General features: G+C 40.0%; 1 protein-coding gene across 9 annotated transcripts in view; it reads right to left on the bottom strand.

The window, feature by feature from the left end:
• Positions 1-26986, bottom strand: part of EPSTI1 (epithelial stromal interaction 1) — an 89443-nt gene that overhangs the window by 42443 nt on the left and 20014 nt on the right. For all 9 annotated transcript variants that reach the window (XR_011149803.1, XR_011149795.1, XR_011149794.1 and 6 more), the window contains exons 6-10: positions 22961-23034; positions 11680-11773; positions 8405-8488; positions 5603-5676; positions 3559-3656 (exon numbers count right to left, since the gene is read on the bottom strand). Coding sequence is in view for 4 of the 9 variants with exons in the window: in XM_069009888.1 (XP_068865989.1) it covers positions 3569-3656; positions 5603-5676; positions 8405-8488; positions 11680-11773; positions 22961-23034 (414 nt within the window). In the remaining 5 variants the exon portion in view is untranslated. The remainder of the gene's footprint in view (positions 1-3558; positions 3657-5602; positions 5677-8404; positions 8489-11679; positions 11774-22960; positions 23035-26986) is intronic.

Below are 26986 nucleotides of genomic sequence, written 5' to 3' on the forward strand. Positions count from 1 at the left end.
CATATTTGGATATGGGCAAATCTCATGAGGGAGTAAATACAAAAATGTGCAACTGTTTTAAAATTATTCTTTTGTAACAACAGAATTGTTTTACTGATCCTTTGTGCTAACAGTGAACAAATACTGTCTCAGTTCTAAGTCCCAGCTGAGTAAAGATTAAATTAGGAAGAAATTCTTTACTGTGAGGGTGGTGAGGCACTGTCACAGGTTGCCCGGAGAAGTCGTGGATGCCCCATCCCTGGAAGTGTTCAAGGCCAGGCTGGGTGAAGCTTTGAGCAACCTGGTCTAGTGGAAAGTGTCCCTACCCATGGCAGGGGGGTTGGAACTTGATGATCTTTAAGGTCGCTTCCAACCCAAATAATTCTATGATTCCATGATATGATCTTATTTATTTAACTTCAATATTGAAAGGACAATGGTTATTTTCTTATCCTCCTACCCTAAAAGGTTTATCCTTATGTCAGAGACAAAGGCAGTGCAAAGGGCATTAAAACTTTCTTGACAGCATACAGCAAGACTCGAGGCTTTCTCAAGGGTGCAGTAGCTCACAGACAGAAGTGGAACTTCATTATGTTGTTTTCCCATTAAGAAAGGAAACTACATAGCCACCCAGAGAGTGTCCTGAAATTTATAACCAAAAAGGCAGAAAAAATTATATTCATGAAGATCCTTCTTGATATAACAGCTTATAAATATTCCTAATAAAACACAAAATGTTTGGAGGGCATTTGAATTAATGAAGACTCATTTCCTATTGCTTAGGGGACAATTGGACAGTGTAACAGCTCTCCTGTCCTCTGCCCAGACACACACAATATATTCAGCTTCCTCCCCTTTTCTCCATGTCTTCTGTGATATCCATGTCCCTTTCTGAATCCCCTTGCCCCAAGGAAATCAGGGCAGAGCTGCAGCTGCTCTGGAGCTGTGCCCACGCTGATCTGCCGGAGGGCTGCAGTCAAACAACGCAGAGAATGCACCACCCCTCAGAGTGAGCACTGTTTTAGACTGTCTCCTATGCTAGTCACTGCTTTTCACAAAACACACAGAAATTTAATTATCTTGGAGGCTTATAATCCTTTTCAAATTCAGCTAAGATTGGCCAGCAGCTGGAAAACCTTATTACATGCAGACAGAGAGCGTGATCATACAAACTTCATTTCTTTAGGAAACCAGGCTAATAGAACTAACAGTGAAAAAGAGAGTAGGTACATCAACAACAGAGCACAAGGTTCAGTTTCTGTTAAGTGTGAAGCCATTGTGACTGTAAAGAGTTCAAACAGGAATAAAAAAAAAAAAACAAGACGGAAAGAGAACAAATATTTCCTCTTTGGTGCCACTGCACAGATGGAACAGGCTCAAAAATTACCTTCAGGTCTTTACTTTGGGAACTTTTTAACTTCTTTTAATCTTAGTATATAGTCTGACCTGTTTCAGTTAGCTCCCTTGTAATGTAAAATGCCAGGCTGCAGACTACATGACTTGTAAGCCCTGCCTGGAGTTCAGATCTTTTTGTTTAAAATCCCAAGGGAAAAGAGAAGAATCTTGATATAATCAAAGACACTGAGATTGCTGCCTCCAGCCTATCTTTTGAGACATTATTTTTCTTTCTTGTACATGTTACCAATACTAATTTTTTAATTCCTATCCATTATGACATATTCTTTCATAGTTTAATATTTTCCTGCTCTGTTTAGTCTTCAAATCTCATGTTATAACATAAAGGAAAAGTAGATCTAGCATTATGCAACAGAAGGCAGGCTCCTTGGGAGTCATTAAGTAAATAACAGAGCAGGAGATTTATCACTTCTATGCATGGGGTTTTATTGCATTTGAGTTGATGCATTCTTTGAATATATATTAAAAAAAAACCTCACATGGATTGGCTGCATGCATCACACCTGTTGTTAATACTGTGCCTGGGCTGAGCACACTCATTTGGTGGTACCAACACTTGCCCTGTGAAAGAGAGCATGTGCAGCTGGCAAAAGGCAAATCCCTGCCACCTCTGCAGACAATGGCAAGGTTTCCAGTGGTGAAGGCAGGTGCTCTGATGGAGATGCTCAAGTTAGATATTGGGGATCTTGGCTGTGTCACACATTTCCTTTGGAGTTTATCAGGGAACAGTACACAAATGGGGATAAAAGACACAAAGTGCCCTTGTTGCCTTTGTTAACCAGGTACCATCCAGCAGACTTTACCTTTTGTGCTTTCACTGGGTACCAGGTGGCTCTCTCCCGCCAGCAGTCTCTAATTCTGCTATCTGCAGACATGCTGTCCTTCAGGAGATGGCTCAGGCCTGTGCTTTCTTACTCACACTCTTTAACTAGCCTGGACATCTGTAACTTGGCTTCCATCAGGTTCTGGACTGCCTGACACATGTTTCAGATCAGTAAAGCTGCTAACATCTGCTCACAGACCTTATGGGAGGTCAAGCTGGCATGCCCTGTCTCCTCTCACCAAGTCCAAGAACCAGTACAAGGTTCCTGAGCCCAGGGCTTGCCCAAAGCTTGTAGTGATGAAGACACCCTTTTACCACTTCCAGCACATGGAAAATTCCAGTAGCAAGAATATCTGGTTTTTAACTATGCCTTGACTTTGGAGATGCTTGAACCAAACTCTTCCTGGTATTCACTTTCCAACCTACACATCCTTACCAACTAATCCAATTCAAGCTTTTAGAGCTTATCAACTAAACACCTCTCTCTACACTGTCACACACACTAAATTCTCTTAGGCTCTCATCATTTTGCTTCTTAGTCTTCCTAACTCTTCCATTTCTGTACTAAGATCCTTTCATCAATAGAATTTTAACCTAATGGAAAATTCCATGATGGGGGAATACATATAATTTTATTTTTCTTTACACTGAAAAGCGCAATTCTAAACAACAGTCACATTAATGTCTCATTAGGACAGTTGAAAAAATGAATGGATGTTTAATAGACTACGATCAAGATATCTTTTCTTCAAAGAATTCTTAAAAATACTGATTTTAAATCAGATGTAGTTGGGTCTTCTTTGTCATAATTTTCTATAGATGAAAAATGAACAGCTATACATGGGAAGATATATAGATAGATACAGATATAGATACAGATATAGATTAGATATAGATATAGATATAGATTAGATATAGATATAGATATGGATATAGATATAGATATAGATATGGGATTTGTCCCCTCCAACTTCAATATCATATTAAAATATTTACAGCATATCCAAGCATCTTTCATTTAATGACTTCAAAAAATCCCTAATGATTTCACGATCCTTGTTCTGAACTTAAGGAAGTACCTTGGATATGGCTCCTTGCAGTGAGTACCTTGCACGCAAGGCCACAGAGTTCTGCTGCAAGAGCAGCTGTTTCTCCCTCCTCCCATTTGAACAGCTTATATTTTAGACAGGATTTCTTCTTGAAAGGTATTGAGGACAGCCAGCCAGGGCTGCAAGTTCTGTCAGGCAGGCTAAGCACATAGAGACACACAACAGTGTCTGGAGAAAAATTCAACATTTAAACAATCTCATTGCTTCTACATTCTGTACCCAAAAACTTACCAAGGTGCCATTATTGAGGTAGTCCAGTAAATCCAGGTTGGTAGATGTCATTAGGTTGTGTTTTGTTCTGGAGTCGGTCCAGGAAAGCATTATTTACCCTTTAAGTACAATAGAAAATGAACAATAACTAAAGTTCATAAACTATTGAAATTTAACATTCTGTGATTGACTTTCCTTTCCCTTCTGTTCAGTGCCCATCTTCCTACATTTTTCAAGCCTCTGCTGCATAACCATGGATGGGCATGAGATCAGGTGGATTTAATTTTCAATTCACCAGGTGCATCCTTATCCTGTGATCAGCCTGTTGTGATTAAAATGTGCACCTTGGCTACTGTGCATAATGCACCAAAATTCTCCATAGAAAGATGACCTGTATACCACTACCCACCATTTTAGGGAGGTTACCCATTTTGACAATTTACTTTAGACAATCTTTCAGCCCTCAGTGCACAAGGAAAGTTTCAAAAAGTAATGATTTCCTAATAAAAATGAAAAAACCCACTTAAGCTTGTTAGTAATAGAGACAATTTATGCATCAGACAACTTTCTCTACCATCCAGCTCTGAAATTCTGTCGTTTTCTTGCACTGCTCTATCAATCTGGAAAGCATGAACCAATTTAGACACAGTTTTCCTCAGTCTGTTTTAAATACTTTCAAATTGGGATTGTTCAGCCTGGAGAAGTCTCTGGGGTGACCTTACAGCAGTACCTAAAGTGGGCCTAAGGAGAGACAGAGAGGGACTTTTTACAAGGGCATGTAGTGAGAAGGGGCAATGGGGAATGGCTTTAGACTGAAAGAGGGTAAATTTAGATCGGATATTAGGAAGAAATTCCTCACTATGAGGGTGCTGAAGCACTGGCACAAGTTACCCAGAGAAGTTGTGGGTGGCCCTTCCCTGGCAGTGTTCCAGGCCAGGTTGGATGGGGCCCTGAGCAACCTGGTCTAGTGGGAGGTGTCCCTGCCCCTGTCAGGGAGGTTGGAACTAGATGACCTTTAAGGTCCTTTCCAATCCAAATAATTCTGTAATTCTATGATTCTTTGGAAAACTGTTTCTTTTCCCCCTCAATTACTGCTTAGGACTGAGGCACATGCTTAGACATGACTGTGGTTTTAATGTTTTACAGTGGTGTTGGTAAGAATGAGACAAAAAGCAAAATACTGGGTTATTTCTGTCTGGGGATATGAGATGGACTGAATGAAAAATCCTTCATTAACTTCCATGGGTAATTATTTCAATGTCATTGAGAGAGAAAAAAAAGAAAAGAAAGCAGTTTGAAGAGTGGTTGCCTACAGAGGTTGTTTTTTTTTTTTTTTATATTTCCATAATGATATTAAAAAAAAAAAAAAGAAACAAATGGTGTTTTTACTTTTGAGCCTGAGCATTGTTTTTTTTACCAAGAGAAAACAAAGCTGAGAATAAAGCAGTGATTCGGGATAATGAAAAGTCAGTTAAGTGACAGAAGTGGAAGATGAGATCTGCTGAGCACAGAGAGGTCACAGCAGTAGGGCACAGCCTGGGGTGCAAAGAAATGCAGCTGCAGAAGGCCTTGCTGCACTGCAGGTTCCATCTGAATCGATATCAAATCCCACGTTTAGCTCTGTCTGCTAACCTCAGAGACAGTCAACCACAAGATGTGGCATGGACAAAGTGGACCATTCTAAAATAAATAAAAATGAAATAAATACATAGATGGACACATACATACATATGTAGATATGTAGATTCATATATAGATACACAGATAAACTGTGTCCCAGCTGAAGCTACTGCACTAGTAGTCATCCATGAAACTATTAATAGTTTATGCTGTATCCTATGCTGATAGGATAAATAAAGTGAGAAAGGCACTCTGGGTCATACTGCATTACAGTGAGCAGTTGTAATGATGGATATTAGTGGCTCATTTGAAAGCAAAACTAAACCAGAGATGAGGTCAGGGATCCTCATTGCAATAGTCTTCTAAAGCATGAATGCCTGCAATTTTGAGATCCTTTCCAGGTGGGAATTCAATTTGAATGTATTCTGCATTTTTTGCATCATACCTCCTCTGTTCCTTTTGATGTGCTCTTGTTCTGGTTTCCTCTTCTTGCTTTTGTTTAAATTCCATTAATTCAGCCTGGCAATCATAGAAGTGAAAACCAAACAAATAAACAAACAAGCAAACTTACTTTTAATTAACATACTTATGCTGCAACCCTATTAATTCCACAAGATTTTAGCCTCAGTTAGAGCCAGAACTTCTCTCAGCAGCATTTTATTTACGTGACAGCACTATGTTAAAAACTGAGCTGTTTTTTCTGTTCAGCATGTGGATGATTTTTATTTGTGCCTTAAAAAGAGGGAAGTTACAGGATTCAGACATTTGAAGTCCTACATTTAAGGGGGTATGCCAGACACCAGTCTGCTTCTCCTTGTCCCAACACACAGGTTTGAATTTCCTGGTGGGTCCAAGGGGGAAAACAGCCAAAGTCAGGAGCAGACACAGCTGTCATGCCCACAGGGTAAGAAGGAGACATGTCCTTCTCCTCCTGCCTCTATGGAGTGCAAGGAGAAGATGAGATCCGGGGCATGTGGTGTGGTGTGTCACCTCCAGCTCCCTGGGGCTCCCATCAGGGTGAGGAGGGCAAATGGCACTTGTTGGTGTGGTGGAAACATATACAAGCTCCTAGCATTGCAGCAGAGTACCACCCTTACATAGTATTAAGGTATATAAACAGTGTCAAAGGGAATTCTTTTCAGAAGAGAGTTTGCTCATGCAGTTTTAGCCAGAACTGTGAAGGAAACACAGTTTGTATGACTCTGATCTGTATGTGTGCTTGTTTGTCTAGCTCTTGCTGTCTGCAACACACCCAAGAACTGAAGCTGCAGATCCTTCTGCAAAGGAAATTAGGCTTGCAGGGCAAGGAAGAAGGGATTGGAACAGACCCATCTTTCATATTTTTCATAGCAACTGCACAGCAATAGGAATAGAAACTAAAATAAAATGATGTGGTTAGATAAAAGCTTCAATAACTGAATGGAACCACAAGACTTTTTTTTTTTTTTTAAAACAATTTAAGTGGAACATTAAGTAAAAACTATGCAATAAATGTATGGAGAAAATCAATAACTGAGAATGTGTTGTGTATCAATATTTGCCTAGCCCTAAAAGAAGAAACAGGATTAAGAAATAAAAAAGCCAACCTCAATTTTCACTATTTTAAATAACTATTCAACCTGAAAATTAAAACTCAGTATCTGACTTTCCAATATGCCGACTCCTCTCTTGGAGTAATGTTCTGAAATATATTGTGTGTATATGATGCAGTTCAAAGTGAACTGAAAATTTCTAAATCAAGCAATACATACTAAAACCTGTTCTGAAGAAAAAAGGGAACTGACAATACCTACACATTTTATAGGTACACTGTGCTAGGAGGTACACACAAGACAAAATTCACAATTACTTTAATAAATATTAGTTTGAAGTAGAAACGAGCCAACATATATCTGAGGGACAATTATTGGAGCCCTTAAAATACACATTATTTACAGTAGGTTTGTAAGTAGTGCATTACTCTGCACAATAGGTAGCAGCAACTGTGAAGGCAAGGAGAACTTGGAACCACGTAGCAAAGAAGAGCAGCCTTTGAAGCAGCCAACACCCCCTTAGCAATCCATGGAAATCACTAAAGAGTCTACAGCTCCACACAAGTCCTTTAAACCAAACCCATGAATTAGGGGCGTGCTAATTTACATCTGTAGTTATTTTCTCTTTGGAAGGATCCATGTACAGACTACAACAGGTACCAGCCTTATGCCCATCCAGACTGTCTTTCAAAAATTTTTCCTCTGTATAGGTTCTGGCAATAAGCCTACACCTGATGGGATAGCAGTTAAGAGCCTCCACCTTTTTTCCCAGTGTCATAGTTGTTAGAATACTATGAAATGAGGACACATCCCCAACATGTAAAGAAAAATATCCATGAGAAGGGACGAGTAACTTCTCCAGCTCTAGAAGAATCTCAGTGGATGGAATTTGTTGTGCTAAAATTCTCTACTGGGGAAATAGCTTAACATTAATTTGGATGTTACTAACAGCAGAGGCACAGCAAGTGGCTCAGCACTTGCTCATATGTTTTCACATGATTTGCTAGATTTTCAAGTGCTGCCCTCCCTGTGCTTTCACAGTCAAACCCAGAGCCAAGACAGGTAACTTTGCACAGTGCCATCACCTTTGGTAGATGAACTTTATGTGGATATGGTACCCAAATCTATACCAGAGGGACTACACAGATCAGGCAATGCATGATGCATATGCAGAATATGGAGTTCAAAGTTGCAGTTCCAGCATGACTACTTTTTAGACAATTAAAAATTCTTTAGCTAGGTAGTCAACAAGGGCACAGAGAAGTATACTGTAATTAACAGCAAATCTGAACATTTCCACACCCCATTTGAAAATGCAGACCCCATGGCCCTCAATTCTTTAGAAAGAGACAATTCAGAGAGATCACCTTAATTTCTCAGCAAGATGACTTCCGCCTGCAAGAGAGTGAACTGGTTTTCTTAGCCTATGAAATCAGTTGTCATGGTCAAGGAACCTTCTACACAATTATTCAAATGGAGAGGTGAAAAGGAGCTCATTTTCCAGATGCAAACGGCCTTGAACTCCGAAGATAATTATCCTGTCCCTGTTCAAATTTTACAGCTTGATTCATCTCTCTCACAGTATTTGAAAACAGTGACTGAATCACTTTTGCTAAAGAGAAGCTCTGTGCATAGGCTACAAGTAATCAATGTATTTAATTGGTTTCACAGCATGCAAAAATGATACAATATGCAAACTGTTAATGTATAATTACCTTCCTCTGTTGCTCTTGCTTCATTTCCTCTAATCTTCTGTTTTCATCCTCTCGAAGAGCTTGCTTATAAGCATGGCTTCTTTTCTATTGTTCAGCAGAAAATAAAAGCATATTGGTGTGGTGAGAGGGGGGCCAAACTCCCAAACCTTATTCTCAAATTGTTATATGGGTAATTAACAAACACAAATGGTCGAATGATTCCGGTTACTGAAGAAACAGATTAGCCTCAAGACTAGAATTTAAGTGAGAAGAGGCCTAAATCCTCTCAGTCATTCGGTTTGGTTGAACGTCCACCTGCACATCACACCCAGGTAGTCACAGCAAGTGCTATTCTGTGTCCCAGTGACAACCATAAAGATATCCTGAGCAGTCAGAAATCACAGTCGGGATATATGATAGTGAGATGGGGTATTCTGGGAGGAAAGAAAAATAATGAAAATATTACCAAGATGAAAAAGCAGAATGGAGGCCTTGTAATGAAGGGGAACACAGGATTATTTGTGAAGGTAGGGCAACAGGAGAGTTCAAAACTGCTGCTATTTGTGAGGCATCAAGACAACTGCAAATCTGAACTGCACATCATGAATAATGTAATAACTGTGCAATAGGTTTTCATTACGATAACTAGCCCTGGTCTTTCACAAGTTGTAATTGTTTGCAAAAAGCCAACCTACAATTAGGGTCTTTGAGGATGCTTAGGCTATTCTACACTGGAACTTCTACTGTAAAGTCTTTGAGCAGGGGCATAAGTGTAGCACACTAGAAAATGAGCCAATACAATTTACTACAAGAATTGTGCAGATTTGACTTCAATGAGGAATTTGTTACAGGTCTACAGAATATTCCCAAAACTTGATATATGCATGCAGAATGACACCATTAAAACAACAGGCACATAATTTGCTAAAAAGACTGAATAGAGAAAGCAATTATTAATAGCTCAGTTTTGAGCTGGGAGAAGTTCTTACATGTGCCCAGGGAGACTCATTCTGGGTCCCATGTTATTCATTACTCTCTGTAATGGCTTGGAGAACTGTGTGGAGAGTATGTTAATCAACTTGGAAGACAATAAAAATCTACACAGGATTGGTCACACTTTGAAAGACAGGATTAAAATTAATTATGAGCTTGATTAAATAAGCAGGCCAAAAAAGTCATCAATGATGGAGTCACTCAAAAGAAGTCAGATTTGTTCATGGATGTGAAGTAACATTTGGCAAGGATAGTTGAGCTAGGTGTGCTAAATTAGTATCACTATCCAAGAAATGATGTGAGGGAAAAAACTTTGATTTGCATCACATTGTCCCAAACTGTTTTGAGAACAAGAATTTAAAATTTTCAAAAATCACATACATGTATGTGTATTCCCCCTTTTAGCATTCATGTCAGGCATGTCCTAAGCTTATCACACTTCACTATTTCAAATACATTGTTCCTGAATCTTTTAATTACTCCAGACAAAGGACATGTTCAAGGTAACATCCAAATTAGAGTCCTAGTTTCCCCACTGGTTTAGCATTTTGGTGCTATGCCAAGTTTATCTAGGTAAGAACTCACTGGTTATGTGCTTCAGATTCCTTGCACAGAGGACAGGCTGTGTCCATGCCTATAGACTGGACCTCATCCAAGCTGGGAAGACTTTGCTAGCTACATTGATGCATTATAAACAAGTAATTATTTGATTCACAAAGCTATAGAAATGCAGGCACACAAAAGACAGGTATAATGTCAGCTAGTATTAAAGAACAGTACAGATAAATGATGTATTTTATCCGCTTGGACACTAGCAAAGTGAAAATGAACTATGGGATGTAATTCAGCATAACTTATTGAGAAACCTGTCAAAACATGGAATGAGAAAGCCACACATAGGCAGGAGAAGTAGGCCAAGGCTAAAAGTAGGACCTGTACAACTGAAAGAGTTCAGTGTTCCTTCAGCCATCCACCCACTTTTGTAAGGATATGAAGACAGCACACCAGAATGCTGAAATCCAAGTCAGTTGTGGGGACATGAGCTCACTTGTCTTCACAGTTCAATGCTCACATCGTATGAAGGCTGCAGAGCTAGGCCTTCCCTACCAAAGCAAGCTCCCTACTGTTTGGCGTGTTGGATGCTTCAAGAGGGAGGTAGAAGTGGTTTCAAGACATCTTTTCTCCCTTTCCATAGTCCTTCATCTTGGTTGTTCATCCGGAACTACAAAATACAGTCTGAAAGCCACTCTCCTGCAATTGACCTTCTGTCCAGCAGTCCTGGGCAGAAATTGGCACTTTCTAGCTATATATCTGCCCACATTTGCTAAAAATGTCTTTAAGATTTTCAGAGACACAAGATATCCTGAAGAATTAAAGGGGAATGGAACCTATTTTCAGTATCACCTTCCTTTCATGCAATTAAAACCAGGAAGAGATCCTAGAGGCAAGACATATATCCTGTTGGCAGCAATTTCTATAAAGAGAGGATTCTTGCCCATTTCTAAGGCATCTGAGGAAATACAGAGGCAAATCTTCCCTTCCTGTTACCCAACAGTTGGTGCTCAAGGCTGTATACAACAGAGGGCTGCCCAGATCAGATAATTGCAAACTTCTGCTGAGTTGCTTGGATGTTAATTTCTGTCCACTTGGCTCTCTGTTCTCTGTCCTTCCCCAGTTACAAACCTCCCTGCAGGAGAAATACTTCTCTCTCAGGGTTAATATTCCTCACTGAAAGTTTTTACATTAGTTGGAAAGCTTGGTTTAGACATGAAGAGACTAATTGTATGTGAAAAAGCCTCTTAGAGCCAATTAGAATAATGAAATTGAAGCAATACTTTATCTATTTCCTAATTACACTGATACTTACCAGACTCGTTCTAACTGGGACAAAGACCCCAAGCAGTGTATGGAATCACTTTTAGGATGCAGTGAGAAACAAGCTTCTCTTTTGACTGGATTTTTAATGCAGTAAAGCATCTGCTGACATGAACTAATTGAGCTTTCATGAAAGCTTATCACCAGTGGATGGGTACAGGGCATACTTAAGATTTTCATCTGACCTGCGAATATAAATCTGGTTCTCATTTATCAGAAAGAGATCTGTGAGCAATCCTCTACTATGTAGAATACCCTGCCACTGTGTAGGAGACAATGTAGGCAGTCTCATTCACCCAGAAAGGCTCCTTGGTACTCACTGAGTTATGTCTTAGCAATTAAGCTCAATTAGGATATTCTAACATTACACTATTGACAGCACCTGGAAAGCTGATAGACAATACAGCACATGCCATGGTTTTGCTTACCCATGCTGTAGATTCTGGGCCAGGACTAGCAGTCTGACAGGAATCACTCTTTGGCAAGCCCATGTCCAATCTGCTCAATAATTCATTGGTTTTGCTATGAAGAAATTCAATCCAAATAGAATTGTTAGTGCTTCCATAAAAATAAACACAGCTTTTTATTCCACCCTTGGAATCTAGCCTAGACATTTTATCATGTGTCTGCTGAAAAACATCACAGGTAGAAAAAAAAGGTTATGGAAACAGACAAATGGGACAGAGGATACAGAACCTATACTGTAGATAAGACATTTGCTGGGATGATTTTTTAAGCAAACAATTATGGTCATTTGCATATTTGGGGTGTAGTGTGGCTATGCTTTCCTCATGGTAAAGCTCCTATAATGCAGACTCACATACCACTGGACTTCATGAGGATGCAACTGCTTCACTGAATTGTTGCAAATCCTTCTATGAGATCTATAAATCTCAGCTAAGTACTTTAAAAGATTATTTTCAGGAATTTTCCTTCACAGTTAATACAATGCAGCCTTACAACAAATTACTTTATCAAGCAGAAAGGCTTTCAAGCATTTTGTACCGTTGAAAAAATTGCTTGTCTTCAGTTAATGCACAACATTTTCATTTCTTATTCTGGTAAGGGCAATTTTCTTTTTCTTTTCAACTGCATCCCTAATAAATCCAGAATTTCGAAGTAGCATTACTTTGCTTACAGTTTCAACCAAGTACAATTAAACTAGGTCACAAACAAAAAGAGAGAATGGGAGTTTGTGTGCTGTGATGAGGAATCAGTTTCTTAACCTGCAGTCCCAGGCACATATATTGAAGTATTTTCTCACTCAAAGAAACAGAGTTAGAGGAAAGGGGCAATTTTATTCCTGTGTACAGCTTTGGAAAACATGAAGGCACTGAAGTAAGAGCAGAAAGAGTGCTTCAAGCGATATTGAACACAAAGATTTACTCTTCCAATGGCAACCAGCTAGCTCTGTGTGGGAGAAGATGCCACTACCAAAGACTTAAACTTGGAGAGAAAGCCTTGGCTGCTGAAGAGTGACTATGATTAATAGCTGAACAGACTACCAAGTGTGTTTTTATATTTCACTCCATGATCTAAAACTGTGAGTACATACTTCATTGGAAAAATGTCCTGCTGGTCAGTGAGGAGTGGTATATTGAGGAGCTGGGAAAAAGAACAAGAACCCACAAGTTCTTCTCTGCTACTCTACACAATACAAAACCATGTTACCACTTCAGGTACAAAGTACTTGCTCCAGTTGTAGCAAGTCAGGCTTTTAAAGTTGCACCGTTCCCAGTTCACTCCCTTTCCTCCATTACCTGGAGAAACATCATTAACAGACCTCAGCCAATGCACAATGAAGAAAGAACCAAATGAAACACTGTTTTCCCTGATCTGCAAAGTACCTGTTTATAACGGTTGAACAAATTAATAGTCTTCTTTTACAAGTGTTAAGCACTCGAATTTTTTCCATGAAAGATGAGTTATTAAGTGGTAAGGTTGCACAGAATAATTTTGGGAACTCAAAGATTTAAATTGCAGATTTTGTGTTTCTCTACCTATGCTAAAACTGATCAAATAATGATTTATTTCTACACCAGAAAGACTAAGAACTCCTACAGAAAATCTGGAGTATATTTGAGAAGGTTGAAGCTCTGTGAAAAATTATGTGGCAACTTGGGGCTGTGCCTGCATGCCCTAATTCCTTATGGATGGCAAGAGAATGACATGGAGTATGTGGAACTTCTCATTATTTGCATAAAAATGTGGTGGAGGCCACTGAATTTCCCAGATCAGCACACTGATAGGTGAAAAGCTTACTCAGTTTTAGTATCAGAAAAGACAATTACGAGAGTAGAAGCAAATAAAGTTCCTCAGCAAGACTGCACACTGCTTTTGAATAGAGAAACACCTGAGTTCACCAAATTAAGTAATACATTAATGAAGTGTTCCTATTACAAGAAAGGGACTCAAGTTTCTGAGTTTTCTGATGAAAGTTAAGTCAGATCTTATATATGTTAATCTGTTGTATGTCATCCCTATGGTAACCCAGCAGTGCACCTAGGGTTGCCAGACTGAATGTCTGAATGGTATTTTTCATAGTACTAAACCTTCAGTCATAACAATGCAGAGCACAGCTTAAAGCAGGCTGCATGGAAAGGGAGAATTCAGTGAGATGACAGTTCAGTTAATGCTCTGGAAAGGAAAGTACTATCTCCAGAAGGAAATCAGCATATCAATACACAGTCAGACAGTTGGAACAACATCTCATTTACTTGCTAAAACTTCCAGGGCTAATCAAAAATGCTAATAAAATGTGCTCCTCTAAACTAAGTAACATTAAGGAAAGAAGAGCATGAGATGAAAAAATGTATTTGAATACAGAAGAATTCTGATACCCTTCAAATATAGCTAGGCAAAAGGAGATAAGAGATTTTGACTAACCAAGAAGAAGGCACCCTCCTAACAGGCTGCTAACCTGAGTTCTGACTACCCCTAAGCATCAGTCTGAAGACAAGAGAGCCATTGATGCTCTGGTTAAAGTTGAGTGATCCTCATGAGGGTATTTTGTCTTGGTAGGCCTGTTTCCCGTTACACCATTGAGAAAAACCTTTTGCTCTGCTAATTAAAAACAGCCTTCTCCCATACTGGTATGTTTAATAGCACCAAGCACTACTCTTAGCATGGGGACTCAGCCATCAGTGCAGTAACTACTCCTGGACAGTTTTGACTTCTCCCAAACAGCACTTTCCCAAATAACTCCTGGCTTCTGTCCAGGAATGAATATCAACCACAACTCCCAACAAGCATTTTAGATGCTACCACCCCATTCTGGGAGGTAAAAAAGCTTTCTAGCAATGGAAGCGGGCACTCTTAGGCCTGTTGGCCTCAGAAGTGACAATGATTGACAGTGTTTAATTTATCAGTACAGATGCAGAGGTGGGGGAGTGAAGCACAATACTGGATTTGGGCTCCGAATAACTCTTAAGAACTGTCATAGGAAAATACTAGCTCTGCTGCCAGGATCATTGAGTAATGTGCTAGGAGAGGTGGTGCATGACAGTGGAAATCAGTCCATGTTGCAGATGTTTTCTGTGGGTCCTTGGATATATGGCTTTACATGCCACAACTACTCTTCAGGCAGAGCCTTTTATTAAAAGCTGCTATGCAAAACCATTTATTTGAAGATCAACAAGTATATGTAAAGTGCAGGAACATGAATGTGCTAGCTGTTCCATTGAGAATGGTGTCATTTGGGCACCCTGCACTCACAAGCTACTTGTAAACCCACAAGCATTTCTTACTGTTTGGGACTAAATGCTGCCCACATTTCCACCACAGTGAGAAAAAGGGATGGTTATAAAAGCCAGAGTGAGCCTAGGTTCCTCTGGCCTGAGTAGGAGTTCACATGCTCCAACAGGATCTCCAGCTCTGACAGCTGAGAGCAGAAGCTCCACAGTTGACTCCAAAATGCAGCTGCTAAAGATCTGAAGACCTACAACAATCTCATTGCAAGATCCAAGATCTAAAATCCTCTGCAGACTAAGCTCTTCAATATTGTGTGTCATTTGGTTTTAACTACTGTCACATCTACAAGGAAAAAAAAGTTCTTAAAAGGATTCATCCTTAGGGACATGAAGGAGGATATGGACTCAGGACCCAACATCTTCCTCCATCCAGGAGTCGCACAGCACCACTTGCTAAGCTTTTCATTTGTGACTGTATTCCTTTCAGAATAAAGACATAGAGAAAATAATTTTTCTGCCTACACATGAAGTTCTTGGCTTTAAGTCTGTTTTACAGACTTAACATTAAAAATGCATTAATTAAAAGGGCTTCTTGTAATCTTCATTAGTTCTTCCCAATGGAACCAGTGGCAGTTAATTCTTTTGCTTTAATTGATGGATATTGAAATGCCAGTATACTGAAAATATACTGGCTTTTATGCCAGTACATTTGGGGGGAAAAAAAAAAAAAAGGCAGCACAATACTTATGTATATATCATAAATCTATTTATTTCTCATGACAATTTGTAAAATATAATGGCCAATTCTTACTACTACTAAAAACAACACAGCTCCTGAACTTCCTGTTTTCTCAAGCTGCAGGATCTCCACCATTACAATTCTGCTCTAATGAACATGCACAACTATGCTAAGAGTCATTCAAAAACAGTAATAAAAAAATCAAAATAAAGAACTTCAAGGCAGGTAAATCATTACAGTTATTGCAAAGAGGAGACAACTTGAATGATCACTAAGACCACAGAAGAAGCTTTTGGTGCTGAATGACATGGACACATCAGCTTCCAAATTAATTGCCTGTAAGCAATGCTAAAGTGACATTTCACCATTTTCTTCCAATTCAGCTGAAAAACTAAGAACCATGCATAATGCATATCTAATGTTAGTTTCACATATCTACCCAGAAGATTCATGATAATTTTTTAAAATAGCAGGACTCGCCCTCTCAAAAAAGAAAAACAATCCAACAACAAAAAAACCAACCCCAAATTTCATTCAAAAAGACATCTTTTTGCAGCACCAGCAAGCACATCTACAATTTCTTCCCACTTCTACATATTCAACTGGCTAAGCATAACAGCTTCCTCAACTTTTGCAGAAATTAAGATCAGTTGCATAACACTACCAAAGCCTACCCCGAAGAAATGCTGCCCTTCATCTCAGTAAAGTCCATGGTGGGTGTGTTCTCACTGATGCCTTGTTCCTTCCTCAGTGAGAGCTCTGCCTTGTGCATTGCTATGTGCATCTTGGTCAGACATCTGCTGTGACCCACAAGATAGGCTGGCTGGTACTGGGACCACTGCTGCTCCTCCGACATATGGCCTAACAAATCCAAATGTTAAAATAGAAGAAGGTTTCCAACACTTTCTTTGTTGGAAGATGGAGAAAGAGACTCCAAAGGGAGGTGTAGTTGGGACTTTCACTACTGAAAACAACTTTAATAAAAGTGAGAATGAAGCTGGGGGGCCAATGATACCATTTGTGAAAATAATCCCACCAAAGATTCACAGCTTTTGCTAGTACACAGTTACACATTTCCTCTCACATCCCTTCCTCTTTGCAGAGATGTACCACAGCCAGAAGTTTACATGGTATAAATAAGATCAGAAGGCTACAAGCAACTGCCTTGTTTCCCACAGCTGGACCATGACAAGGAGCAAGGTAGTGAAAACATCTCTGCTAGCAACAAACATGCTTTCAACTCCACATGGATCCTGGTTCTCTTGTACCTCAATTCTTACCCTGAGCGGAAGGACAGTCCACTTTTTGGGTAAGAATAAATAATAAACATCAGCCATGCGCAAAACTGCCAGCGTGAACTAATGTTCATTTCTGGGGTGTACACACTTCGTTGGAATGTATATGGTAAAAAATTACATGAAATTATTTACACATCAAATTCATGTATTATGTTGATGGCTCCTCTGCACTTTACTATGAAGAAAGGCCATCCTCTGGATAGTTAGTCCACTGCTTTCCAACAGAAATCCTCCCAGCAGCCACATACCAAGCTTAATACAGTATTCACAGACTTCACTGGCAGTAATGCAAGATCATAGTACAGATGACTTGGACAAACCTAATGATAGTTATCAAACACTGCTATCTTTGGCTAGTAGGATTTCTTGTTTGCAATTTCTTGAGCATCTGTTCCTGAATTTGGGGATAAGAACAAAAAATGAGGCACTAGTTCATCTTAGGTATTAGGCTTCAAGAAATTATAAAAAAAGGTTGCTCAAAAAAAAACCCCAACTTTCTCAGCAGAATTATTTTCATCATTTCCTACCCACACCCAAAACTAATCTATCCTGTCAACCCACCTGCTTTTTTTGTTTCCCTGACTGGATGAAATAACACAGCCAGGCTATTCGTTCCTCCCACCAAGTCATCCAGTATTCCTGGATGTTATTTTAGATGTAAGTTTCATTTATTGTCTGAAGTAATAAGCATAAATCCAGTTTTAAGGAAAATGCAGTTTTGTATAAGTCTATTGCATTCCATTCTGTGTGCTCCATCTGCATGGGCAATCTGCTTCTATATTTTCAGCCAGCTTGCATGGGCAGATTAATGCGCACAATTAGAAAGCAACCTCACAGGCGTTCAATAAAATGCCTTCATTATTACACTCAAGAGAGTCCCTTTGGATGTCTATAAAAGCCTAGTTTTCTGCCTGTTAGCTAAATAATTGACAACGCTTAAAATAATCAGGAGCAAATGAACAAAACGAAGACAGTTGTGGTGAAAAGAAGCAAACAAAGGATTCTCAAGGCTGCAAATGCTTTTTGTGCGAGCCCTCTTTCATTCTCTTCAGCAACCTGTATTAAAAGTCTGGTCAGGTTTACATTTGCACTTCTGTGGGGAAAATTTGTTGCCAGCCTGCTGTTTGAACCACACATCATAGGGGACTGAAAACTGGCAAGGACACTAGCATTTATCCTGTAAAAATTGATAAATAAATAAGAATTCTGTTTTGATTCAGGTTTTATTCTCCTGCATTTTATGACTTTTGAGAAAACTGCCTTGGCAGGCAAGTGTATATCAGCTTGGTTTGGTGAACCTCCTGCATTGTGTTTGGAATATGCACTCAGAGACACTCTGGCAAATTCTGTTTCCAGCTCCAAATTCTGAGCAGAATATATTGAATGTGCACATGTACCCGAGTACAGCAGTGCCAGGAATTTTTACAGGAATACAACCTTCACAAAAACAGAGGCATGAATATGTAGCAAAGGGAAGGATGAAGTGATACAACAGTCATCATGCACTATTAGAAAGTAACCCAGTTTTTTAGTCTGGTTTTTCCATTACATAAATAGGTAGATGGCTATTAGAAAAACAGTGGACCACATCCAACACTACGGTTTACAAATCCAAATTTAGTAAAAGCGTCTAACTAGAGATCTGGGCTAAAACTGTATGGTAAGACACCCTACAGCTCAGACACAGATTCACACAGCCTGTACAGCAAGCCACTGAAAACAGCCAGTCATGATATATCCATCCTCATTACTGTTTAAATGACAACTGTGGTGTACTAAATAAAGAGGGATGTCCTGAAAAGTCCTGTTCTTTGTTTCCTTTTGGAAAGATGGGCTCTCAGTTCTTCCTTCACATGGATTAGCAATTGCAAAGTACGGACTACACGAGCCTCCAATACCTTTTTATGCACTCTGACAGAAACACAACCAGGGCAATTATGCAAAATGCATCCAGGATACCATGACTCAGAAGGAAGGACTCCATTTCATGTGTAAGTAGTTTCTTGTAAAAAGTCAACACATACTCCCCATTTTCTAAATCTGGCATCAGCAGGGACAGAACCACATCAACTCTGTCAGCAACAAATCCCTCATGCACTTCTCCTCTGTTACCACAAACTATAGCAATTCCTGCTAAGCAGTAACTTCACCCCAAAATCTGCTCCTGTGTGCTCTTAAGACTTTTAATACACAGCTACTTCAGGAGACACCTTGTGAGATTTTTCTATTTTAGTCACTGAACAAAGCCTGAATCCACTGGGGTCAGAGGAGGGGCTGATGCCAAAATTGTGAGGTTTGCAGACTTTTTCATTGCACTCTGCATGCCTGTCTAGACTACATTCTCACATAACACAAACACATATTCAAGCAACTGTGGCAACAGATATAGCTGACTTTCAAGGACCTGTTGTACACAAAGAAGCTAACAAGGCTTTCAAGAGATAGGAAATAACTATATTCTGTAGACAGCACAAAAGGTTACAGACAATCTTTCTTTTTAGCACTCACTTCATGTTAGACCCTTTGACAAGGGATTTGAGTGAGAAGTTCTTGTTTTTAATAGTGACAGGAATTTAATCAGAAAAACGAAATTCTGGGCAGCATCATACTTTATTGTCAGAGCATGTTAATGACATGAGAATCTTAAGTGCTTTTCCTTATCAAATAGAAGCGGCACTTCATGAAGGAGACATACTGATTGGGCTGTACCCCTTGGAGGCTGATACAGCTGGAGGTGGTGATCAATTTTAAAAGGTTTCCCAGTTAATGAGACTGCTGGTAGGCATTGATCTCCTCAGGAAAATTGTGATGTTGCAGCTACAGATCTTACAGAGGACAGACTAACAAGGGAGCTTATCTTTTGAAATTGCTCTATAGGCCATGACTTTGCAGAGGTCACTGCTTTATATGCAGCTCATGACCTTTCTTTCCCCCATTCCCAGCAAGCAGAGGAGATCAAAATACTCCAGCAGAGAGAGTGAGGAAAGGGGCACAACCTCATATTTGTTCTCTTCGCCTCTAGACAAAGGGTCTTAGAGAAGGGAAGTAATGAGTCACTCATTTTTGCATGGTAGGCAAAAGCACATCTTTAAATACCAAGCACTTCTATGTGAATGTGCTGCTAATAACCAGCAGTACCGCAGTGGAGTTACTTCACAAAATCTGAAATGTCACTCAGAAGCTTTTTGTTACTCTTGGATGCTGTGCTCCTTAATGCCAACATGTCTTAGCAATGCATCCTCAACAACATCCAGTGGTACACCCTCCTCTTCCTGTGCCCACCAGAGAATTCCATCAGAGCAGGGAAGGCAGTAGTGTCACTGTGTCTGTTGAGGAATACATTCTGCACAGGTAGCTCGGTGTCCAGCTGCAGGTTGAGCGCTGGGGGGCTGGAGCTTGAGCCTCAGGCAAAGGACCATGAACTGCAGACCATTTACCTAACAAAGGGCCCGGGGACCTGTGACCTGGCCAGGGGAATGGACATTTGGAGACATGAGAGGAGCCAACGACCCCCAGACTTCCCTCTGCTTAGACTGTGAGAGGATAGAAGCCCAGGGGTTCCTTTGTTCAGGGTCCCTCCTTGGAAGCACCAGCTCAAGTTGCTATTTTGTTATTTAGTTATTGCACCATAATTAAATTATTTTAAGTATCTGGACTTCTGAGACTCTTCAGTGGGAAACCTGGGGTTGAACCTGGTGTGACTGTGTGAGTGTGGTGGGTGTGACTGTGAAGGGGCCTCAGTCCCAGCTCAGGTGGTGTGAGAGTGACTGACAGAGTGGCTCCTGGATGGTCAGACAGGCAAGTTTCCTTAACACTGCAGCATGCCAGGGCTTTGCTTAACCAAAATTGCATTCACTGGAGGTAGGTTTCCGGCTCACTTCCTCCAGGTGTAGTCTAGTATCTACAGGGCCTTCCTGGTGTATGTTCAATACATAGTACATACAAATAATGTTCTGGTAGTTAAACATAAACTCAAGCAACGGACCTTGAGCCACTCCAGTGATCACCTCATCTTCACTTTCAGTTGCATCAGAGATGACACCAGCTGAATGCTCACAAGGCTTTTTTTAACCTGTGAACAGAACGGCTGTCAGCCAGTGCCCAGGCAGCCAGAGCTTCTGCACCACCTCGGGACTACTTGGCTGCCCACATAGAATAAATTGTGTTGGAAAAGACCTCTGTGATCATCAAGCCCAACCATTAACTCAGAACTGCCAAGTCCAGCACTTAACCATTTCCTTAAGCATCCTATCTACATGTTTTTAAATACCACCAGGGATGGTGACTCAACCACTTACTTCCCTGGGCTGCCTGTTCCGATGCTTGGACACCCTTTGGGTGAAGAAATTTTTCACTTGTGGCCATTTCCTCTTTTCCTGTGTTTCAGAGGGTTTGGGCCTGCTTTTGACAAAACCAAACTTACTTTTAATGGAAAAGAGCACTGACAGCAGAATTCATTTCACCCTAAGCAAAAAAAGGTACAGACAGGGAAGGTGACAGAAAGGAAGAGGTATGTGTCTGTTCATAACTGAATATGCCTTAAGATAAAAAATCAGATTAAATGGGAAGACAAGAACCCTGACAATCCCCCGAGGAAAAGCAAGGCCCATAACTGAGGACCTTGCACTGCAAAGATCTGATGTGTCTCTTGTTGATTTGGACTCAAAGAGAATCAAAGTGTCTAGTCTGTCAGAAACAGGCAGAGATCTAAAGTTGTGAAGTTTTCAGAATTCCCGAGGAATCAAGATATGTGTGTGTGTATAGACATCCACACCAGGATAAACAGCAAGCCAAACACCAATATCTAGAGACAAATACTGGCAACATATTAAGGGTAAGAGCTGTGCCTAAAGCCAAATGGAAAGAAGCAAAAGGAAAAATACAAGAAAAGCTGAAATCAGTGAGAAAGCTCTAAAATGTCTGTACATTAGAGAACAGAGTCTGGGCACATGATGAAGGAACTGGAGCCACTAGCATGGGACAAAAGTGACTCCTTTAAAGGTCACAGAGGAGGAAAAAGCAATCAATCAGGCTAAGAATACAGGTGAGTAATTTCAGAAGCCAAAGATAAAAAAGGTAAAGGTGACTAAGTAGCATTGTGTGTTAATTATGTGATAGAATCAGTTTGGATCAGTTAAAAAAAAATAAATACGGTAGAGTGAATGGGCAAGGCAGGAACTTCACTGTCAATGGAATTAATTATATCAGGACTTAGGCCGTATCTAAATCTGACATTAAAGAGGTATTCTTGGGAAATAGGTCTTTACAACAGATCTTCACATTTAAGTAGGACTATGCTAAATAGAGAAAGTCCTCATTATTTATTTGTGAGTTAGACTTCTTTACTAATCAACAAAATAAATGGGTGGAGGTATAATTTAGATTCTGTTTTGATAATTAGTCTTGGATTGAATGATTACATACGGATTCAGTTAGAGAACGAAAGCACAAAGTCATTTTATAATTCACAACTTTCATTTCAAAGAGTATGTTTTAGTAGGCTAAGAGGGGTCTACAGAACTAAATTTCTCACAGAATAAGGTGTGAAAGAGGCTTGAATATTTCACAGAATCATAAAATCATCCATTAAATCTGGATATCATCTTGTCTTACCCTCTGCTCAAGCAGGGTGACCTTAAGACAGCTGCCCAGAACTTTTGAATATCTCCAAGGATGGAGAATCCACAACCTGCCTGGGTAACCTGTACTCATGTTCAGCCACTCTCAGAGTAAAAAAGTGTTTCTTGATGTTCAGTAGGAATCTCCTGTGGTTCAGTTTGTGCCCATTGTCCTGAAGTCAAAAGTTTCAAGTCAAAAAATTGAAAAAAATAGCAACAGAAGCCAAATCCTTCCTGAGCCCCAAACCAGGAAAAAAAAATGCAAACAAATAAATAATATTAAATAACAATTAAAAGCCCAAACAAACAAAACAGAAGGACAAGTAGATATGGAATTTTAGGTGTAAGTTTCAAATTTTACTTACTACTTTTGATCTTCAAGAAACATTTTTCTTCTTTGCATTTCTTCTTGTCTTTTTTTAACTTCAAGTCTCTCTGCCTACAGCATTAAAAACAGGAAAACATACCTGAGGTTTCCAATAAACCAGAAACAAACATCAATTATTTCAATTCCAATATTTCAATATTTTGATTTTTAAAAGATCTATAGCAGTTGGGTACAGAAGTGACCCAATCTCAAATTTAGAGGTATTCACTCATGAACAAACATCTCCTAGTCAAGAGACCTGTTTAAAATAGAAAATGGCATGGTGGTCCTAGTACCCATCTACCCAAAAGGCCTTGTGAGTCTTCACAGCTGTCATGTCTCAGTCCTGCATCTTGGGGTGCAACTGATGCAACCTTGGTCCTTGAAAGAAGGTAGAAGACTCAAGCCACTGCACCAAAGCAGATGATAGTCCTGTGGCACTGACAGTGCAGTGATGTGAGCACACGTAGCTCACAGATCTGACCTGCAGGAGCATTAGGTACTGGTCAGTTGAATACATTCTAAGGTGGATGAAAAGTGGGAGACATTTCTATTTAACCAGCATTTTTCTGCCTCAGACACCATATCTGGTGCAAGAGTCAACCAAACCCTTGACACATAAAACTCCTCTGTAAATCTGGATACCGCACAAATGATTTAAGTCCTTTAATATAAAATTGCACATAATTTCCAATGGAAGTATCATCTAACCTGCCCAAACCCCAAATTCAAATAGAATAAAACATTGAAATAAAGCAAAAACTAGACAAATTTCTGCAACAGCAATATGCAGTTCAAGCTAAATTCCAGTGAAAACGAGGCCAGCCAATTTTTTTTTTTGCTCACAGGTTGCAGTTAGGTCCAGTGGGAAGAGCAGTTAAAAGGCAGCTCAGTGTATGAAAAGCACAAATTAGAAGTGCCAACCTGAGATTTCAGCCTGCTATATTTTGAGCTCCCACACTGCAGGTGGTGGGGGGATGCTCCAGTAAGAGCTCCCAGGCAGTGATCACAACAAGTCACATGCGGAGCACAATACAGCCTCGGACTGTCACTCTGCTCATTGCCCACCCTCAGAATGAAAAAAGGTAATTGCTCGGTAACCCAGCAACCAGACATTGCTCTGAACGAAGTGCCCTGGAAATTTCAGACAATACCTTGCAGAGATGAGAAAGGAAGTGTCGGTGAAAATGGCCCCTTTGGCCAGAGCCCCAAATCAGGGAGAGAACGCTGTGCCTGATCAGAGGACAGGGAGAACGAGGAGGGGGAAATGTGTAAGGGGGTAAGGGGTGTCAAGAAGAGGGCTGAAACCCCAGCTTCATAATCTTCTTCCTGTCCTGCTATCAAAAACATTTCAGAAAAATTACAATTCCACGGGCAGTTACTCAATTACTTTGCTTTTAGCTATTTCAGGGTGCATATTTTTTAATTGGATAAAGAATGACTGTCTGAAAGAGATTTGCAAAACAAGTGCAAATCCCTCCTTTGCATGCACTGGATTAAGAAAAAAATCCTTTCAGATGTCTGCAGATAGGAAAAGAGTCACTATGTTGTGTGATGATATAAACTGCTGGAAGGCAAAAGACTTAGAAGCTGTTATTTGGAAAAAGGCAGTGGGAAGTAAACAAAAGGAAGAAGGCGAATCTCTGAATAAGATGTCCTGTTGTTCAGTCATTTGACATGCAGAGACAGTGACAGAACGTATGACATACTGAAGCAATTTAAAAATTTAACCAAACTGTAGTAGGGAGCATCCCTACACAGTATGGGTGAATTTAGAGCGTTCAGGGGATATATCATTTGTTCCTAACCTAGACACAGATGATGTTTTAGGCTAAAAAAACTCCCATTCATTTGTGCAGCTTTACAATTTACAAGGAAAGAAAGGAAAGAGGCAAAGGAAATGAAACCTTATGGCTTCTGTTATTGTCAAAGGTGATGCTGATACCCTCAAGACACCAGCCATAGCTCCTAGGCTTTTCCCCAACACTGCCCAATACTGCAAGCTGATGCCTTCACCTCTGAAAAAGCAGTGGATGTGGGATCCACCATCACATTGCAAGGCTCCTGAAAGTTAAAAAAAAAAAAAATTTAAAAAGTTCCCAAAAAATCCAAAGCTCACAGGACTTGTTGTCTAGCTCCTAGCTAGGGAACAGTGATATTAACTTTGATAAATACAAATCCTCAGTAGCAACCTGTCTCCCACTAGCTGAAAATATAAGGGAATATCCTACAACTATTCTGCCAACATAATGGTACCTGAAGGAAACTCCAGCATCTTGAAATTACTTGTGGCTGGTGTAACTAGTTTTCACTCTGAAGTTTACCCTTGGATGCATACAAGTGACAGGCAACAAGATGGGGACATTCTCTAACTAATGACAGTCTTTCAACGGACATTGCCAAGCACTCCACATTTGGCACCATGTTCAAAAAGCCAGGAGAGGAACAGCTGTGATATTGAAGGTAAACACATTGAAAAATGTTAGCAGAAGGTCTGCAAAGTGCCCGCTTTTAATAAATTCCTGAAAAAAAGGCCATTCATGCTAATTAACACAGTCAAATTAAAGAGCACATGATTTTATAAAGAATAAAATGAAATTACAGCTTACCCTAAATAAGACAGTTTCTGAAGATGACAGGACTGTTTACTATATAATGTAAGAGAAAAAAAAGTTGCATGCAGTAGAATTACTCTGAGTCTTTTCACTTCAAATTGTTTGAATCTTCTAATATTCAGTCAAAACCTAAACTATACAAGGCAAGGCTGAAGGCAGGGTAACAGCAATAGAAATTCAGTGACAGGAAACAGAAATATCCAGTGCACTGAAGTCATCCAATTTTACCTACAGCACAAATGAGAAAAGTTTAAAAAACAAGAAGCCACATATCAGCTGCTTGTGAGCACTCAGAGATGATTAGCTTCAAATACCCAAACTCATGCAGCCCACGGTTATGCCATAAACAAACCACAGAAGTCCCAAGACAAGCTGCCTGTCGTGAAGTGCATGGGAGACTTGAGTATTTGTTCAGACAAGGTGGTCCTGTGGAGAACAGAATGAAAAATCTTTCCTTTCTCTGGGAGCTAGAGAGAGACAAGGTAGATGCCAAGAGCACTGGTATTCCAGCACCTAATAACCCCATGGTTAATTAAAGAATGACAGGGACAGGCAGGTGGACTCGTACAGATGGTAAGGCAGACCTTCCATATTCGGGTACTGTTTTGGCAGACACACAGTTTTCTCTTGTTCACAAAGATAATGGGAAAGTGGATGCTGCTTTTCTCTGTAAAACCAGCATTAAAACAGTAACATAAACAGATCCTAAGTTCACAAGCAGCACTGGCTCACAGTACATCATCCTTACAATCAAGGAAGAACTGAGCTGAGTACCAGCACCCGTTCTAGTCATTGCACATTAGTCTGTAGGGCTTCACGATTCATGTTTGCTGGCAAAGAAGCTTTCCAGCTGTGAAAGTTCCAGGGCTCCTGCTGATAAAGCTGGCTAGCTATTATCTCCTCTCAGACTGCCACACAATTTGGTTTTTATTGAATGAATAACAACCTTGAGCAAAAGAAGGGCTGGCCAGCAAGAAAAGACGGCCTGTGAACTTGCAGACAAACATGCTCCCAGCCAGTGCCCTACAGGTGCAGTTGAATACAAATCTATCACTTCAAATAAAAAGCTCCTTTCCTTTGGTAAACAGAGCCCAACGATGGTTGTATAGCACCAGTAGGATCCCTGTCATTCTCAGGTCTTGGGAACCTTTCATCTTTAGGCAGGGTGAGATAGCCAAACTGACACCTTCTAGTTGCTTTTCAGCATGCTCTTCTTAAACATAGGGTTGAATTTTTAATACCTAATCATCGTCCAAGAAGAAATCTTCATTGGCTCAATCACTATTGTGGAAGACAATCTGAATAAACAAATTCAAATTAGGAGTTCCCTTTGAAGCACCTCTGTTTTGTTTGATTGTTTTGTGGGCACATGTTTATTTAGTCAAATTAGACAGTCTGTTTGGCAAAGA

Source organism: Aphelocoma coerulescens, chromosome 1 (genome assembly GCF_041296385.1).
Source record: "Aphelocoma coerulescens isolate FSJ_1873_10779 chromosome 1, UR_Acoe_1.0, whole genome shotgun sequence".
Taxonomy (NCBI): domain Eukaryota; kingdom Metazoa; phylum Chordata; class Aves; order Passeriformes; family Corvidae; genus Aphelocoma; species Aphelocoma coerulescens.